This window comes from Leucoraja erinacea, chromosome 9, assembly GCF_028641065.1.
Source record: "Leucoraja erinacea ecotype New England chromosome 9, Leri_hhj_1, whole genome shotgun sequence".
Lineage (NCBI taxonomy): Eukaryota > Metazoa > Chordata > Chondrichthyes > Rajiformes > Rajidae > Leucoraja > Leucoraja erinaceus.
This window is the reverse complement of record NC_073385.1, coordinates 42,019,536-42,036,449: the sequence shown is the minus strand read 5'-3', so window position 1 is coordinate 42,036,449 and position 16,914 is coordinate 42,019,536. Positions and strand designations below refer to the sequence as shown.

Below are 16,914 nucleotides of genomic sequence, written 5' to 3'. Positions count from 1 at the left end.
CACGAATCGAAAGGCAGGAAGGGCGGCGGTCGGCAGTCGGATAGATAGATAGATAGATAGATAGATAGATAGATAGATAGATAGATAGATAGATAGATAGATAGATAGATAGATAGATAGATAGATTGTTGACAGTGTTTGTTTAGGGTCAGGTAAAATATGACTGGCACGTGTGTGACATCACACGGAAGCATTATACAAACTCTTAATTTTAAAAAGCTAGAATGTTCGGATATTTAGCAGACATGCATTATAGTTCTGTAGGTAGGGAAGTAACAATGAATAAGATTAATCTCTTCCAGAATTTATTTTAATGTATACTTTGTGATGACATCTGGTCACGTGTGTGACATTTGGTTCACTTTCTGAATCTGAATTTCCTTTATTGTCATTCAGACCTTACGGTCTGAACGAAATTTCCAAAGAGGGGTCTCGACCGCAAGCATCATCCCATTCCTGCGCTGTAGAGATAGATGCCGCCTGTCCCGTTATGTTACTCCAGTATTTTTGTGTCTATTTTCTGGTGGTGGCGGTAGCGCAAGGGCGCAGCTATTAGGATCATTGCGGCGGTGCGAGGAGTTGGTGCCGGCGGCTGCCACGTCATCCCTGACCGCGTCAGACGGGGACCTGGAGGCAAGATGGCGGCGTCCGTGCGGGAGAAGCAGATCGGTGAGTAGCCGCTCAACGGCGTCGACAAACGCGCCGGTTGCACCCATCTGGGCCGCACTGACAGGTGGCGCAGACAATCGGGCTGAGGGGGACGGGGATGACACGGCGCGGAGTTTACTGTGTTTGTGTCTGCGGTTCCGAGGCCCGGTCCGGCCCGGCTGCCGCCTTCGCCAAGCGGTGACTCCCACCGCGTCTTTAAATGGCTCCACCGGTTGCAGTGACTTGTCTGTGAAGGCAATCATTCTCCAGGACGTGGTGTGGCTTCCCCTTGAACGTCGGTGTTTATGTGGCGCCGGGACAAACACAAAACACAATAGTTTCACGTATTCTGAAGAATGGTCATCATCTGAAACATCACGTATCCGTGTTCTCCAGAGATGCTGCCTGACCTGCTGAGTTACTCCAACACTTTGTGCCTTTTGTGTGTATGTATATTTACAAAATATATATATACTGAACTTTATTTTTTCGTTGATGATATTGCATACAGATTACCATATTTACTCTATGTGTAAGAAAGAACTGCAGATGCTGGTTTAAATCGAAGGTAGACACAAAATGCTGGAGTAACTCAGCAGGACAGGCAGCATCTCTGGAGAGAAGGAACGGGCGACGTTTCGGGTCTGAAGAAGGGTCTCGACCCGAAACGTCGACCGTTCCTTCTCTCCAGAGATGCTGCCTGTCCTGTTGAGTTACTCCAGCATTTTGTGTTCACCATATTTACTCTGATCAGTCTGAAGAAGGGTCTCGACCCAAAAGATGACCCACTCCCTTCTCTCTAGAGATGCTGCCTGTCCCGCTGAGTTACTCTTGCATTTTGTGTCTACCTTCGATTTAAACAAGCATCTGCAGTTCTTTCCTATATCATATTTACATATTATTTTGTGATGCTACAAGTGAGAATTTCATTGTTCTTTTTGGAAGGACATATGACAATAAAACACTCTAGATCTGACATCTGCAGTTTCTACAGTTTCACATAGTTCCTATGTAGAATATGCTTTGTCCACCTGTTGCATATGCCAATATTGAGCTGCCCCTGTATCTAATAATGTCCCTGCAATAAACTAGATTGGAGAAACAAGGAACTGCAGATGCTTTTAGTTTAGTTTAAAGATATAGCATGGAAACAGGATTGACCCCGGGTATCTGGCGCTGTAAGGCAGCAACTCTACCTTTGTGTCACTGTGCTGCCCATTTGCTTGTTTGTAAACATAAGACACAGCGTTGGAATAACTCAGCAGGCCAGGCTGCATCTCAGCAGAACATGGATTGGTGATATTTCTGGTCAGGGCCCTTCTTGCAAAAACGGCTACATGAGTTTTAATTTGTTTAAACTTTGATATAGGACTGCCCAATCAAGCTACAGCTCCTGGTCTCTGATGCAGGGTTAGATTTCATACTGGTGCTTGTAGAAACAAGGAACTGCTGATGCTGGTGACAAAATGCTGCAGTAACTCAGCAGGTCTGGTAGCATCTCTGCAGAACATGCATAGGTGATGTTTCGAGTCAGAACCCTTCGAACTAGATTTGGTATAATTTTAATATCCCCTTTACCAATGGAGGTATACCTCCGTTAAATGTACCGCTCATTAATTATCACAGTAGCTCTCTTACTACTTTTAAGGGATGTGCTATCGACTTACGAATTCTTGTTTTTGGGTTATAACATTAAGGATAATCCCAAGAGATTTAATGTATATAAATGGAAAAAGGGTAACTAGAGAGAGGGAGAGAGAGAGAGAGAGAGTTGGACCCCTCAAGAATCAAAGCAGTCTACTCTGTGTGGAGCCACAGGTGATGGTCAAGGTCCTCAATTAGTATTTCTCCTCCATTTTTACCGAGGAGAAAGACAGGAGGACGGAGGATCTAGGGGCAGTCAATGAAATATCTTGAGGGCAGTCAGTATTACAGTCGAAGAAGTGCTGAAGATCCTATCGTGTATGAAGGTAGACAAATCTCCAGGGCCCAATCAGATACCCCTCCCCAACCAACACAGCCAGACCCCAGTCTACAAAGAATGGACCCTGCGCTCTCTCCTTCCCATTCACCACTTCACACCTACTTAAGGCAAGACTTCAGTATGAAAAGAATGGACAACTTCGCACCCCGACCAGCACTTCACGTCCACTCACAGCCTGGCCTCATCTGCAAAGTCTGGGCATTTCTACACCCACCCCCTTCCAATCACCACTTCACACCCAATCACCCACACCATCTCTGCTGCACAACATAACTTATCCAATATCAACAATAAAAATAGAGGAGCTGGAGAGGCTTTTCAGAGGACAAAAGAGCCAGGAAATCTCCAGGACCTGACAGTGTTTCTCCCTCTATTCTTAAGCTCTGTGCCAACATCTATACAGACATTTTTAACCAGTCCCTGCAAACATGTACTGTCCCAGCCTGCTTCAAAGTCTCCACTATTGTCCCTGTACCCAAAAAAGGCAAGGATTACTTGTCTTAATGAGTACAGGCCTGTCTCACTGACCTCTGTAGTCATGAAGACACTCGAAAGGCTTGTGCTGGCCAAGCTGAAAAATATCACAAACTCCCTGCTAGATCCTCTGCAGTTTGCATATCGGGCCAATAGATCTGTGGATGATGCAGTCAACCTGGGCCTGCACTTCATCCTACAGCACCTAGACCACCAGGGGACCTATGCGAGGATCCTGTTTGTTGATTTTAGCTCTGCATTCAACACCATTGTGCCAGAGCTACTACGCTCAAAACTTTCCGAGTTGACTGTGCCTGAATCCCTCTGTCAGTGGATCACCAACTTCCTGACAGACAGGAAGCAGCATGTGAGGCTGGGAAAGCACATCTCGGACCTTCAAACGCTCAGCATAGGACCACTGCAAGGCTGCGTACTCACTCCTCTCCTCTACTCTCTACACCAACGACTGCACCTCCACAGACACCTCTGTCAAGCTTCTCAAGTTTGCGGACGACACAACTCTGATTGGACTGATCCAGGATGGGGAAGAATCTGCCTACAGACAGGAAATGTCACAGCTGGTGTCGTAGCAACAACCGAGCGGTCAATGCTCTTAAGACAGTGGAATTGATTGTAGACTTTAGGAGAGACCCCCCTCCCCTCATCCCACTCATCATCAACACCACAGTCACATCACTTAAGTCTTTTAAGTTCCTGGGAACCATCATCTCCAAGGACCTTAAGTGGGGTGCGAGCATCGACTCCACAGTCAAAAATGCACAACTTAGGATGTACTTCCTACGGCAGCTGAGGAAGCACAATCTGCCACAGGCAATGATGGTCCAATTCTATGCGGCCATCGTAGAGTCTGTTCTCACCTTTTCCATCATGGTCTGGTTTGGCTCAGTCACCAAGCATGACACCTGGAGGCTGCAGCGAATCATCCGATCAGCAGAGAAGGTTATTGGCTGCAACCTTCCCTCCATTGATGAACTAACTGTACAGTGCAAGGGCCAGGAAGCGAGCGGGCAAGATCATCTCTGACCCCTCTCACCCTGGCCACAAAATCTTTGAATCACTTCCCTCTGGAAGGCAACTCCAGATTGTCAAAGCTGCCACAGCCAGACATGAAAACAGTTTTTATCCACGAGTAGTTGCTCTACTCAACAGCCAAAAATCTGTAGCCTCCCTTTGATTTGGTATTTTGTTGTATGTATATTCCTTGTATGTGAATACTTGGCCAATAAACTTACTTACTTATATATCCGGGAACTCTGGGACACCAGAGAGGAAATTGCGGGAGCCCTGGTTAAAAGCGAAGGATTGTCATTAAATACAGGAGAGGTGTCGGAAGACTGGAGGATGGCAAATGTTGTGCCTCTATTCAAGAAGAGCTGTATGGAAAAGGCTGGGAACTATAGGCCAGTGAGCTAAACATCTATAGTTGGAAAGTTACTAGAGAGTATTCTAGAGGATAAGATATACAGGCATGGGCTGATTAGGAACAGTGTGGCCTGTGACAAGTGGTTGGCCTCAAGGTTTTGTGCTGAGCCCATTACTGTTTGTTATCTATATCAATGATTTGGATGAGAACGTAAGTGGCAAGATTAGCAAGTTTGCTGATGATACAAAAGTGGGTGGTATTGCAGATAATGAAGATGGTTGTGAAAAATTGCAGCAGGATCTTGATCGGTGGGCTGAGGAATGGTTGATGGAATTTAATACCGAGAAATGTGAGGTGTTGCATTTCAGAAAGGCTCACATGGGCAGGACCGACACAGTAAATGGTGGGGCTCTGAGGAATGGTGCAGAGCAGAGGGATCTAGGAGTACAGGTACATAGTTCGTTGAAGATGGCGTCACATGATGGCGTCACGTGGTTAAAAAGGCTTTTGGCACAGTCAGAGTTTTGAGTATAAAAGTTGGGAGTTCAAGTTGCAGTTATATAAGTAATTGGTGAGGCCACATTTGGAGTATTGCGTTCATTTTGGGGCACCATGTTACAGGAAAGATGTTGTCAAGTTGGAAAGGGCACAGAGATTATGAAGATGTTGTCAGGACTCGAGGGTTTGAGCTCTAAGGCAAGGTTGAGCAGGCTGGGACTATTCCTTGGAGTGCAGGAGAATGAGGGGTGATCTTATAGAAATCATGAGAGGAATAGATCGAGTAGATGCACAGGCCCTTGCCCAGAGTAGGGGAATCGAGGACCAGAGGACATAGGTTTAAGGTGAAGGGGGAAGTCATAGGTTTAAGGTAACATGAATCTGAGTCGTAACCTTTTCACACAAAGGGTGGTGGGTGAGTGGAACAAGCAGCCAGAGGAGGTAGTTGAAGCAGGGACTAATGGAACAATTAAGAAACAATTAGACATGTACATGTATGGGACAGGTTTAGAGGGATAGGAAATAAACGCTGGCAGGTGGAATTAGTGTAGCTGGGACATGTTGGCTGGTGTGGGCAAGTTGGGCCAAAGGGGCCTGTATGACTCGGTGTTAAGTTTCATAGCCCCTGAGAAAGATGCCTTAGCCTTCCCACAGCCTGGCACTGCCCCAGACCCGCTATGGCCATGACCCGCAGTCAGTGGGGTTCAGAAAACGGGGGAGCCCACAGGAACTGCCTTCACCCATTAATTAGGCTGGTTCAGGAGCCGGACCTCTGCGGCAGTCTCATACAAAATACATACTCTCAATTATATTATATTATATAATTATATATAATTACAGTCATATTCACGTCATATATATTATATATACACACACACACATATATTATTATATGCAATTGGATCCTCGACTTCCTCATCTACAGACCCCAGTCTGTCCGTATTGGTGGAAATGTGTCATCCTTGAAACAATCAGCACGGGAGCACCTCAAGGCTGCGTGCTCATCCCCTTGCTTTAGTCACTCTATACTCATGACTGTGTAGCCGGACATAGTGCAAACTCCATCATCAAGTTCGCCGACGACACCACTGTTGTGGGATGAATCACTGATGGTGACGAGTCAGAGTATAGAAGTGAGATCGACCGATTGACCAAATGGTGCCAGGACAATAACTTGGCTCTCAACACCAGCAAAACCAAGGAACTGATTGTGGACTTTGGAAGGGGTAGGATGGGGTCTCACAATCCCATTTATATCATGGTGGAAAGGGTCAAAAACTTCAAATTCCTGGGTATGCATATTTCCAAAGATCTTTCCTGGTCCCAGCACACTGATGCAATTATAAAGAAAGCACATCAGCGCCTCTACTTCCTGAGAATATTACGGAGAGTCAGGATTTCAAAGAGGACTCTCTCGAACATCTACAGGTGCACAGTAGAGAGCATGCTGACTGGTTGCATTGTGGCTTGGTTCGACAATTTGAGTGTCCAGGAGTGGAAAAGAATGCACAAAGTTGTGACCACTGCCCAGTCCATCATCAGCTCTGACCTCCCCACCATCGAAGGGATCTATCGCAGTCGCTGCCTCAAAAAGGCTGCCAACATTATGAAGGACCCACACACTCATGGCCACACACTCATCTCTCCGCTGCCATCAGGTAGAACCTACAGGAGCCTGAAATCTAGTACATCCAGGTTCAGGAACAGCTTCTTCCCCACAGCCATCAAGCTATTACACTCACCATCAAACAAACTTTGAAATATATCAGCCTATTGCACTTTATCTGTTTATTTCTGTGTATATATCTGGTCTATGCTATATAGACACACTGAACTGTTCTGTATTTATGCTTACAATACTCTGTTGTGCTGCAGCAAGCAAGAATTTTATTGTCCTATCTGGGACACATGACAATAAACTCACTTGACTTGATATGGTTTAAAAAGCAGCAGCACAGAATTAGGCTCCCCATGGAGTAATATGAGCATTGAACACTAGATGGAGCTTATTTTTTCGATCTCATTTTCTAATTAGCTTAATTCATTAATGTTTAACTTTTGGCACTGACGAATTATGATTTCCTTCTCAATTATACTTTATCTAAATCTGCGCAAAATTTCAAGTAGTTCCCAGACATGGGTCACGAAAGTTAAATTCTCAACACATTTTCGATGCTCGGCCCACAGCCTATTAAAATTAAATACGTTGAAGGAAAAAAGGTAGGTTTAGAAATAGCTAAAGGTATAATGATAAAAGTAAGTACTGGTAAGGAAATAGCCTTGCCTATAAGAGCTAGAATTTCTTACGTTCTAAATCATACGTTGCTTGCCAGTTTTCTCATTTGAGATTAAATAATTGCACAATAAAGGCAGAGGATTGACGTATTCCTGGGAATAAATGTTTGTTGATAGATACATCTTTTTGCACGATAATGCTGTTCTCATAGAAGTTGCTGGCCCTAATTTGTTCTGGCCTTTTCCTACTTCAGGTTCCCCTCCCTGCCCCCCTCTACTTTCAGTCTGAAGAACTGATGTTCCGACCCAAAATGTCACCGATTCCTTTTTGCGTGATCCGCTGAGTTACTCCAGCACTCTGTGTCGTCTTCGGTATAAACCAGAATCTGCAGTTTCTTACTACACAGGCTCTTGTATAATGAGAAACTTTCCAAGAATTTTGTGGAATTTCTTCCCACTGTTTATTTTAAACATAACAATGCAAAATGTGATGGTTAATACTGTAGAAATGCATTTGATTGAAATTGTTTGGGTTTTAATGATAGCTTTCATGTTTCGGTGGATATTTTTCTTTTATGTTACAGCTGCTCTGAAACGAATGTTAAACTTCAATATCATTCCAGTTAAAAACAGCACCACTGAACCAGTATGGAAGGTGAGGGAATCTTTGTGTATCTAGATTGCTGGTAAATGTAATCAAATATAAAATATCCTCAACACTAAAGCTCTTAAGTGAAGATTTTAAAATACTGCATTTTCAAACTACATTTTCAAACTACATTGCATTATTAGAGAAACAAAAGATTCAAACTATGCAGCTGTGACAAAAACTGTTGCACATATTAGCCTATTTAATTAATGTTGTCTGTGCTTGTAACTGTTTAAACTATCACAATGGATTAACATGTCATTTTCTTTGGTGATGAGAAAAATAAATATTTGGGGGTATTTATACATATTTGTTGACAATGGGGCATAAACTGTCCCAACCCGAAACATCACCCATCCTTTTTCTCCGGAGATGCTGTCTGGCCCGTTGAGTTACTCTAGCACTTTGTGTGTATCTACCATTATTCAAGCTTCTAACACTTGGGATTAATGTTAATGAATGCAAGCTGGAAGTGCAGGGCATACTCAGCAGGCAAAGAGCATCTGGAAGAAAAACTGAGTTAATATTTTGGATTGGTGATCGTTGTTAGGACTAGAAAATGTTAAAGATCAAGCAAGTTTTAGCATTCATTGAAAGTAGAGATGGGAGCTAAAGACCAAAGCAAAGATCTGTGATGGGATGGAAACCATTATGGTGATAGATCTAGACATACTAATGCATAAGCATGGACCTGAACCTCTAGTCATCTGTTATTTAAAATGATGCAATATAATCTCCCGAACAATGCATTACTCTTCAATCAAGTGCACTACTCCCGTCTGGACTATCCTTCAGTAATTGAGACAATTCTGCTGCTGTCATTGTACGTTTACGACCAAATAATTCCCCTTTGCTTTGTATTATTATCCATCTAGCCATTTCAGATTTCTCACTGTTTCAGATCTATTCTTTCCACCTTTCTTTACATCATAAAACATTTTATCTTTTACCAGTTCTTTGTTTAGGCCAAGGGGAGGACATACGAATTTCATACAGACGGTATCCGTAGTTGGGATTGATCCCGGGTCTCTGGCGCTCTAAGGCAGCAACTACTGCTGTGCCACAGTGCCACCATTTGGTCTGATACATTAACTGTTTATGTTTTCACAGATGATGCTTTATCTGTTTTTGTGCATTTTGTTTTCAAATTCGCAACCTCTGCAATAATTTGTGTTCATATAAGTATTAATAGAAAGTAGAGATATTCTGAAATGGGGGGGGGCTGACTATGTGTAAACACTGCTGTAATTTCTTTCTGTAATAGAGGTATTCTTTTAGCCATAATTCTTATTGTTTCTACTGCAGATTCTGATTTATGATCGATTTGGTCAGGACATCATTTCACCATTGCTATCTGTGAAAGAGTTGAGAGACATGGGCATCACTTTGCACCTGTAAGAGAAATTTAATCTTGGGCATCTGTATTGTAAAATAGACAATAATGATGTCTATGACATGTTTTAAGAAAGCCTTTAATTCCCTGCAGATATTTAAAATTAATAAGCAGTGTCCATGTCGGGTCAATTTGTTTTGCTAGTAGATTGTAATGCAAGTTATCAATGATCTAAAAATTAACTGTTCATCAGTTTTGCAGGTTCCAAAAATGTTTATGGAAATTAAGAATATCAAAATTCTGTTTACATCATCCAAACTCACGTTTCCTTAAGCACTGGACTGTAATACTAAAATTAGTAGACATGCTTTACATTCCTTCTTAATTTGATGTATGTTAATGGCAAAGCTGTATTCAGTTTCTGGGTTGTGAACCAAATGTAAGCAAGTATTAAAATTTGATACACAGTTTAGTTTAGTTTGAGACAGACCCTTCGGCTCACCTTGTCCACACCGACTAACGATCCCCATACACTAGTTCTATCCCATACACTATGGACAATTTATAGAAACCAATTAACCTACAAACCCGCGCATCTTTGAGATGTGGGGGGAAACCTGAGCACTTGAAGTAAACCCGCACAGTCACAGGGAGAACGTGTAAACTCCATACAAACAACACCCGTAGGCAGGATCAAACCCAGATCTCTGACACTGGAAGGCAGCAATTCTACCACTGTGCCTCTCTGCTACCCCTATCTCTCATGTAATTGAATCGTTGAGTCACTGAAGTATATGTACTCTAAGTGTCTATCATACTCACTCATAAACAACTACCAGTGCCCTCCATAATGTTTGGGACAAAGTCCCATCATTTATTTATTTGCCTCTGTACTCCACAATTCGAGATTTGTAATAGAAAAAAATCGCATGTGGTTAAAGTGCACGTTGTCAGATTTTAATAAAGGCAATTTTTATACATTTTGGTTTCACCATGTAGAAATTACAGCAGTGTTTACAGATAGTCCCCCCATTTTCAGGCACCATAATGTTTGGGACACAGCAATGTCATCTTAATGAAAGTAGACATGTTTAGTATTTTGTTGCATATCCTTTGCATGCAATGACTGCTTGAGGTCTGCGATTTATGGACACCATCGGTTGCTGTTTGGGGATTTTTCTTTATTATAGAGAGAATTCTTCTGTCATTAGTTGTGGAGGTCTTCCTTGGCCTGCCAGTCCCTTTGCGATTAGTAAGTTCACCAGTGCTCTCTTTCTTCTTAATGATGGTCCATGCAGTTGATTTTGGTAAGCCTAAGGTATGGCTGACGTCTCTAACAGTTTTATTCTTGTTTCTCAATCTCATAATGGCTTATTTGACTTTCGTTGGCACAACTTTGGTCTTCATGTCAATAGACAGCAATAAAAGTATCTAAATGTGATGGAAAGACTGGACTAGGTGCTGAGAGCTCTCTTATACCTGCATTAAGGATGCAATTAAACACACCTGTGAAGCCATGTGTTCCAAACATTATGGTGCCTTGAAATGGGGGGACTGTGTAAACGTGGTTGTAATTTCTACATGGTGAAACCAAAATGTATAAAAATGGCCTTTAATAAAATCTGATAATGTGCACTTTAACCACATGTGATTTTTTTTTTCGATTACAAATCTCAAATTGTGGAGTACAGAGGCAAATAAATAAATGATGGGTCTTTGTCCCAAACATTATGGAGCACTGTACATAATCATTATTGTTAGGCTTTTCATTTAGCATTATTTTTATAATCCTCAAAGAACACACGCCATAAATTTTACTCTGAAAAGATAATTCTCTCATGTGTATGATTCAAATATTTGTTTTGTTGTGGTTTATTTTTGAGAGATTATGCCTTTCCCTGTATCAAGAAGTATAGCATTACACTGTTGTGTTTACTTTATTTTAAATTGGAGTTAAAATTTTCAGGCTATTGCACTCTGACAGAGATCCTATTCCAGATGTTCCAGCAATTTATTTTGTAATGCCAACCGAAGAAAATGTTGACAGAGTATGCCAGGTAATGCACAATTTATTAATTAAAGCAACTTTTATGCATCGGATGTGGAAAGGTGATGAGAATTTTACCTTGTTATTTAAATATTTTAATTTTTCCATTTAATTTTCTTAACAGAATGCTAATTTTGTGCTTAATTGTTTCGTAGGATCTTCGGAACCAGCTCTATGAGTCCTATTACTTAAACTTCATCTCAGCTATTTCAAGAAGTAAACTGGAAGACATTGCCAGTGCGGCTCTCAGTACAAATGCAGTAGCCCAAGTTGCCAAGGTCAGTTCATATTATTCACTCAGGAATTCGTACTTTGTTCTGATCTTTTTTCTGCACTGGAAGTTAAGAAGTAACTTTGCCTAAATGCAATGTTTACTTTTCCTGCCACTTTTGCTTTTAAAATTGCCCGTTCACATCTGTCTGATATGTGCTTAGCTCTACATATATTTGCTGTACATCTAAATCGTTGTGCAGCGGTAGAGTTGCTGCCTTGCAGCGCCAGAAACTCGGGCTCAATCCTGACTAACGGGGTTGTTTGTACCTAGTTTGTGCATTCTCTCTATGGGTTTTCTCTGGGTGCTCTGGTTTCCTCCCACATCCCAAAGACATGCAGGTTTGTAGGTTAATTTGCTTTTGTAAATTATCCCCAGTGTGTAGGCTAGAATTAGAGTACGGGGGAATCATTGGTCGGCATGAGCTGAAGGGTCCATTTCCACGCTGTATCACTAAACTAAACTAAATCTTATGTTTATCCTTGAGGGATGGCACAGTGGTGCAGCTGGTAGAGCTGCTGCCTCACAGCACCAGAGATCCGGGTTCGATCTTGACCTTGGATGCTGTCTTTACAGAGTTTGCACATTCTCCTTGTGATCACAAAGGTTTCCTCTAGGTGTTTCAGTTTCCTCCCACATCCCATAGATGTGCAGGTTAATTGGCCTCTGTAAATTGCCCCTAGTGTGTAGGGAGTGGATGGGGAAATCCGGCTAATGTAAAACTATTGTGAACGGTTGATTGATGTTCGGCAGGAACTCTGTTTCTCTAAACTAAACGTTCAACACCATGAATCATCTATTGCCCTGAAATGTTAAAAGTAGATGTCACTCAAAATGATAACTTTCTTTGCTGCACATGTATGGATATAACTTACTGTCAATGTGCACAGTGTAATCAGTTTAAAATGACCAAACCCAATTCTAATACAGTTTTTAAGATTAAATGCATGCATGATGAGGATTATGAATATTATTCGATACTGCTGAATTTCTGCTAACAATTAAAGTTGCTTCACATGTTTCATGTTCACACCAAGCCGATTTGACACCTGGACTTTCATAGTTAACAATATTCTTTTACTTTGGCTGAAATGCTAGCATTTGTTATTTACCTTCATATCAAAAAAATATTAGCAATATTTTAGAGATTCTTATTTAACTTTAAAATCTCTAGTATTTGTTGATGGATTTTATGAATTAATAAATGAATGAATTAATCATTATGTGATGTTGTAATTCTTTTCTGCTTTGCTTATTTTTGCAGTTATTTGATCAGTATTTAAACTTTATCACTTTGGAAGATGACATGTTCGTATTGTGCAATCAGAACAAGGAGCTAATCTCATATCATGGTACTGCCTCGTCCCTTATTTCTGGATTGATATGTGCACCAGAAATGTTTTTTTTTGTTCATATTTAAGTCTGCTTTCAATAATAATTCCAAATAATAATACATTTAAATTAAACTTTTAAAATATAATTCAATTTTGGGGGAAAAAAATTATTTCAGCATGAAAATGTGCCCAAGCCTTGACTGTTGATGAAGCATTTGTGCATTAAATTTGATCAGCAAATGTGCATTGCCAGATTTCAAAATATATATTTCAAAGGAAAACAGGAAATATTTTTGCAAATATAATGCTTAGTCTTTGAATGCTTAAAAATAATGTTACAACATTCCAGTCCTAGGATCAAAAAGATTGCTGACTTTGAAAATCTAAGAAAATAAATTTCAACAATTTTGAAATTGATTTTGTACTTGTAGTAAATAAAATCCTGAACAGGACAAAAAAATGAGAATTGAACTATCAAGCCCTACTTGTTAACTTTTCTGTGCTGCTTGCTCTTTTCTAACTAATGCATATAAATTTAATCCATTAAAAAAAAACTGAAAATAAGTTCAACTCTTGTGTATCAATTGTGCTATAAGAACCTGAGCACAGCAATGCAGGTGGAAACTTCAGGGCAGTACTGAGGGTATGTTGTATAATGTTGTATAATGATGTCTTTTGGGTGCAGTTTTAATCTGAAGCTACGAATCACTTGTGTATAGTAAATCCAGAGTCCCAACCTGAAACATCACCCATTCCTTTTCTCCAGAAATGCTGCCTGACCCGCTGAGTTACAACAGCACTTTGTGTCTATCTTTTGGATAAAGATATCTTAGTGTCATTGTCAATGTTTATAATTTTGGCGACATTACTGAAACATTTATTATTATTTCATTGCTGTTTCTAGTAACTAGCTTAGGTGTAGTTTATTATTGTCACGTGCACCTAGGTACAGTGAAAAGCTTTTTCCAGTCAGCAAAAAGACTACACATGTTTACAATCAAGCCGTCCACAGTGTACAAATACAGGATAAGGGAATAAAGTCCAGTGGTGACCAATAAAAGTTAGTCCGAGGGTCTCCAATGAGGTCGATGGAAGGTCAAGACTGCTCTCTAGTTGGTAATAGGATGGTTCTGTAGAATAGCCTGATACAGCTGGGAAGAAACTGTCCCTGAATCTGGAGGTATGTGCTTTCATACCGCTATACCTCTTGTCTGATGGGAGAGGGGAGAAGAGGGCATGTACATATCCTCCACTACACTTTCAACGATGTAATCGTGATTACATTTCAAACTTAAGCAACGGTAAAGTGCATTGCAAACTTTTGATTTGCATCTGAGACGATATACAATTTCCTGTGGCTTATTTTTCAATATTTGAAAAATGACATATTCGTGTTATCCAATCCAAACATGGACCGTAACTCGTATCATGGTACTGTCTTCGATCCCTTATTTTGGTAATTGACATGTGTATCAGAAGTGGGTTGTTTTGCTAAGATTTAGGTTTAATTTCAATTTTCCATGATATTTCAGTAATGCTATGTATATTGTATAGCAAAGTGTGTTGTGATCTTTTGATTCATGTCTGATATGATAAACAATTTCCTGTTTCTTTCAATCTCATTTCAGCAATAAATCGTCCTGATATCACTGATACAGAAATGGAAATAATTATGGACACTCTGGTGGATAGCCTTTTCTGTTTTTTTGTTACAATGGGTGAGTACAGTGTGACAACTGCCTATATTTGTTATTGCATGCATTTTTACGGTAGCAGAAAAATTAAATCGTTTTAAAGAAAATCCACTCATATATTTCTCAAATACTTTGAGAAATCTCCTTCCTGTGGGTGGTTGGGTGTGACGTATGATAGTCACCTTCTAATGGCTTTCGAATTGCATGGACAATGTTGTGGGTAAAAAGCCAAGTAGAGATACCGTGTAAAGAAGGGCCCGTTCATGTGCTCTACTGTTCTATGTTTTATGCAATAATTGGTATTGATGCATGTTTTCAAAGAAAGGGAAAGAAATGTGCCCAACGTAGCCATCATTGTGATGACCACCTTTGCGTGTGACTGCACATAGAGTACAGAGACATTGAGTATTACTATGCTGAGGTTGTACCTGTCCCCAGTGTAATGAAGGATGTACATGGCCTTTGCCATGCATTGTTCTATTCATATGGATCTTGCTGTGTTGCCTGTCCTTCATGCCAAAGTTTCTTCTGGGAAAAACTTTGACCAAAAGTCCATCAGTCAATGCTAAAGCTTGGAATGTGCTGGAGGAACCGCAGGCGAAGGAGACATTGGTTCCTTTGGTACAGTTTTCTGAGGAGTCTCTCAAAGTCAATTGGCAGAATGCCTCATTGCCAGGACTCCTAAACAACCACCTGGGCCTTGTTTATCTGGCATTGGTAAGAGCCCTCCATCAGTACTTTCCCGCAAAACCAGATTCTCATTCCTATCACAGCCTAGCTTCAAGATGGTTCCAATGTTGGTGAGATAAGCACCTGCCTCCTGATCCACTATGTATTTACCAAGATCATCTGGAAGAGGATAAATGGTCCTTGTCAACATTCACCATGAACAACTGTGAACTATGGGCTGTTCCCAGGGATGCATACTAAGAGGAACATCAACTGGTGCTGGAATATCATCAATTTGCTGAAAGATACACTTTGATCCACTCGAACTTTAGTTTAGTTTAGAGATACAATGTGGAATCAGGCCCTTCGACCCACCGAGACTGCGCCGACCAGAAATCAGCTATACCCTATTTCAATCCTACGCACTAGGGACAATTTACAGAAGCCAATTAGACTTTAGAGATAGTGCACGGATACGGGCCCTTTGGCCCGCCATGTCCGCGCCGACCAGGTGTCCCATATACTTGCATTAGCACTATCCTACACACTAGGAACATTTTACAATTTTTCCGAAACCAATTGACTTACAAACCTGTACAGCAATGGTGTGTGGGAGGAACCCGAAGCATCTGGAGAAAACCCACAGTCACAGGGAGAACATACAATCTCTGTGCAGACAGCACCCGGAGTTAAGATCAAATGTGGATCTGTGGCATTGTAAGGCAGCATCTCTACCGCTGTGCCTCTGTGCCTTCAACAATGTTGGCAACATTTGTCGATGTTGTTTTTTTCCCAGACGTAAGAGGTCTGCAAGCAAACACTTCCAATTGGCATAGTCCACATGCAGGATTACCTGTTGAGACATGCACTGAAGCATGGGCAGCCTCTGCAGATGCTCTGAAAGGAAGGACCACAGTTTAGTGTCCTGCTGCCAATGGAATTGGGGCACTGCTCCCTCTCTAACAGTATCACAAACATTTCACAGGTGCATTGATTGAGGAAACATGAGTAGCTTTGACACGATCTAAGATAATGCATTGAGCTGACGGCATGCCGAATGTGGAGAAAGACATAATGATTTTATTTACTGTATTATGACTGAAGTATATATTTGAAATTAAATAAAATTTAGGTTGACGAGTCGCTGATGAACACAGCGGGGTGGGGAATCAAACAAGGATCCCAGTTAAAAGTACGAAAAGAGGTTTTGCTGCTCTGAAAAGCTCAGAGATTAATTTGCGTGTTTCAATTTAGGTGCTGTTCCAATTATACGATGCGCACGAGGAAATGCAGCTGATATGGTAGCAGTGGTAAGAAATGTTCCATTGTTTCTGTTTACATCACAAATAATAAGGTTATTTTTTAAAAACAAAACATGATGCATAATGTATACCTGATAAATCTGTGTTTCTAATTGCTTCTGTTAGAAAGTTTTATTCCTATCAGCAAAGCAAATGAATTTAATTAATGTAAGCTGGCAAACTAGTCTTACTTGCCTTCGCACACAGTTGTTGAATATCGCATGACAATATCACATAGGTTAATTGGATTCAGTAACATTGTAAATTGTCCCAAGTGTGTGGGATAGTGCTAGTGTGGGTAATCGTTGGTCGGCATGAACTCAGTGGGTCGAAGCTCCTGCTTCTGTGCTGTATCCAAAGTAATGATATTACAGAAAGCTCCTAGCATAATAC

The 16,914-nt window shown here is 41.0% G+C and overlaps 1 protein-coding gene across 1 annotated transcript in view; it reads left to right on the top strand.

Annotated features, from left to right (window-relative positions):
* Positions 1 to 543: 543 nt before the first annotated feature.
* The window catches only part of scfd1 (sec1 family domain containing 1), a 126,718-nt gene continuing 110,347 nt past the window's right edge, over positions 544 to 16,914 (top strand). The window contains exons 1-8 of the mRNA XM_055640669.1: positions 544 to 669; positions 7,808 to 7,878; positions 9,178 to 9,266; positions 11,172 to 11,262; positions 11,408 to 11,530; positions 12,788 to 12,875; positions 14,486 to 14,575; positions 16,475 to 16,530. Coding sequence (XP_055496644.1) covers positions 639 to 669; positions 7,808 to 7,878; positions 9,178 to 9,266; positions 11,172 to 11,262; positions 11,408 to 11,530; positions 12,788 to 12,875; positions 14,486 to 14,575; positions 16,475 to 16,530 — 639 coding nt within the window. The 5' untranslated portion in view covers positions 544 to 638. The remainder of the gene's footprint in view (positions 670 to 7,807; positions 7,879 to 9,177; positions 9,267 to 11,171; positions 11,263 to 11,407; positions 11,531 to 12,787; positions 12,876 to 14,485; positions 14,576 to 16,474; positions 16,531 to 16,914) is intronic.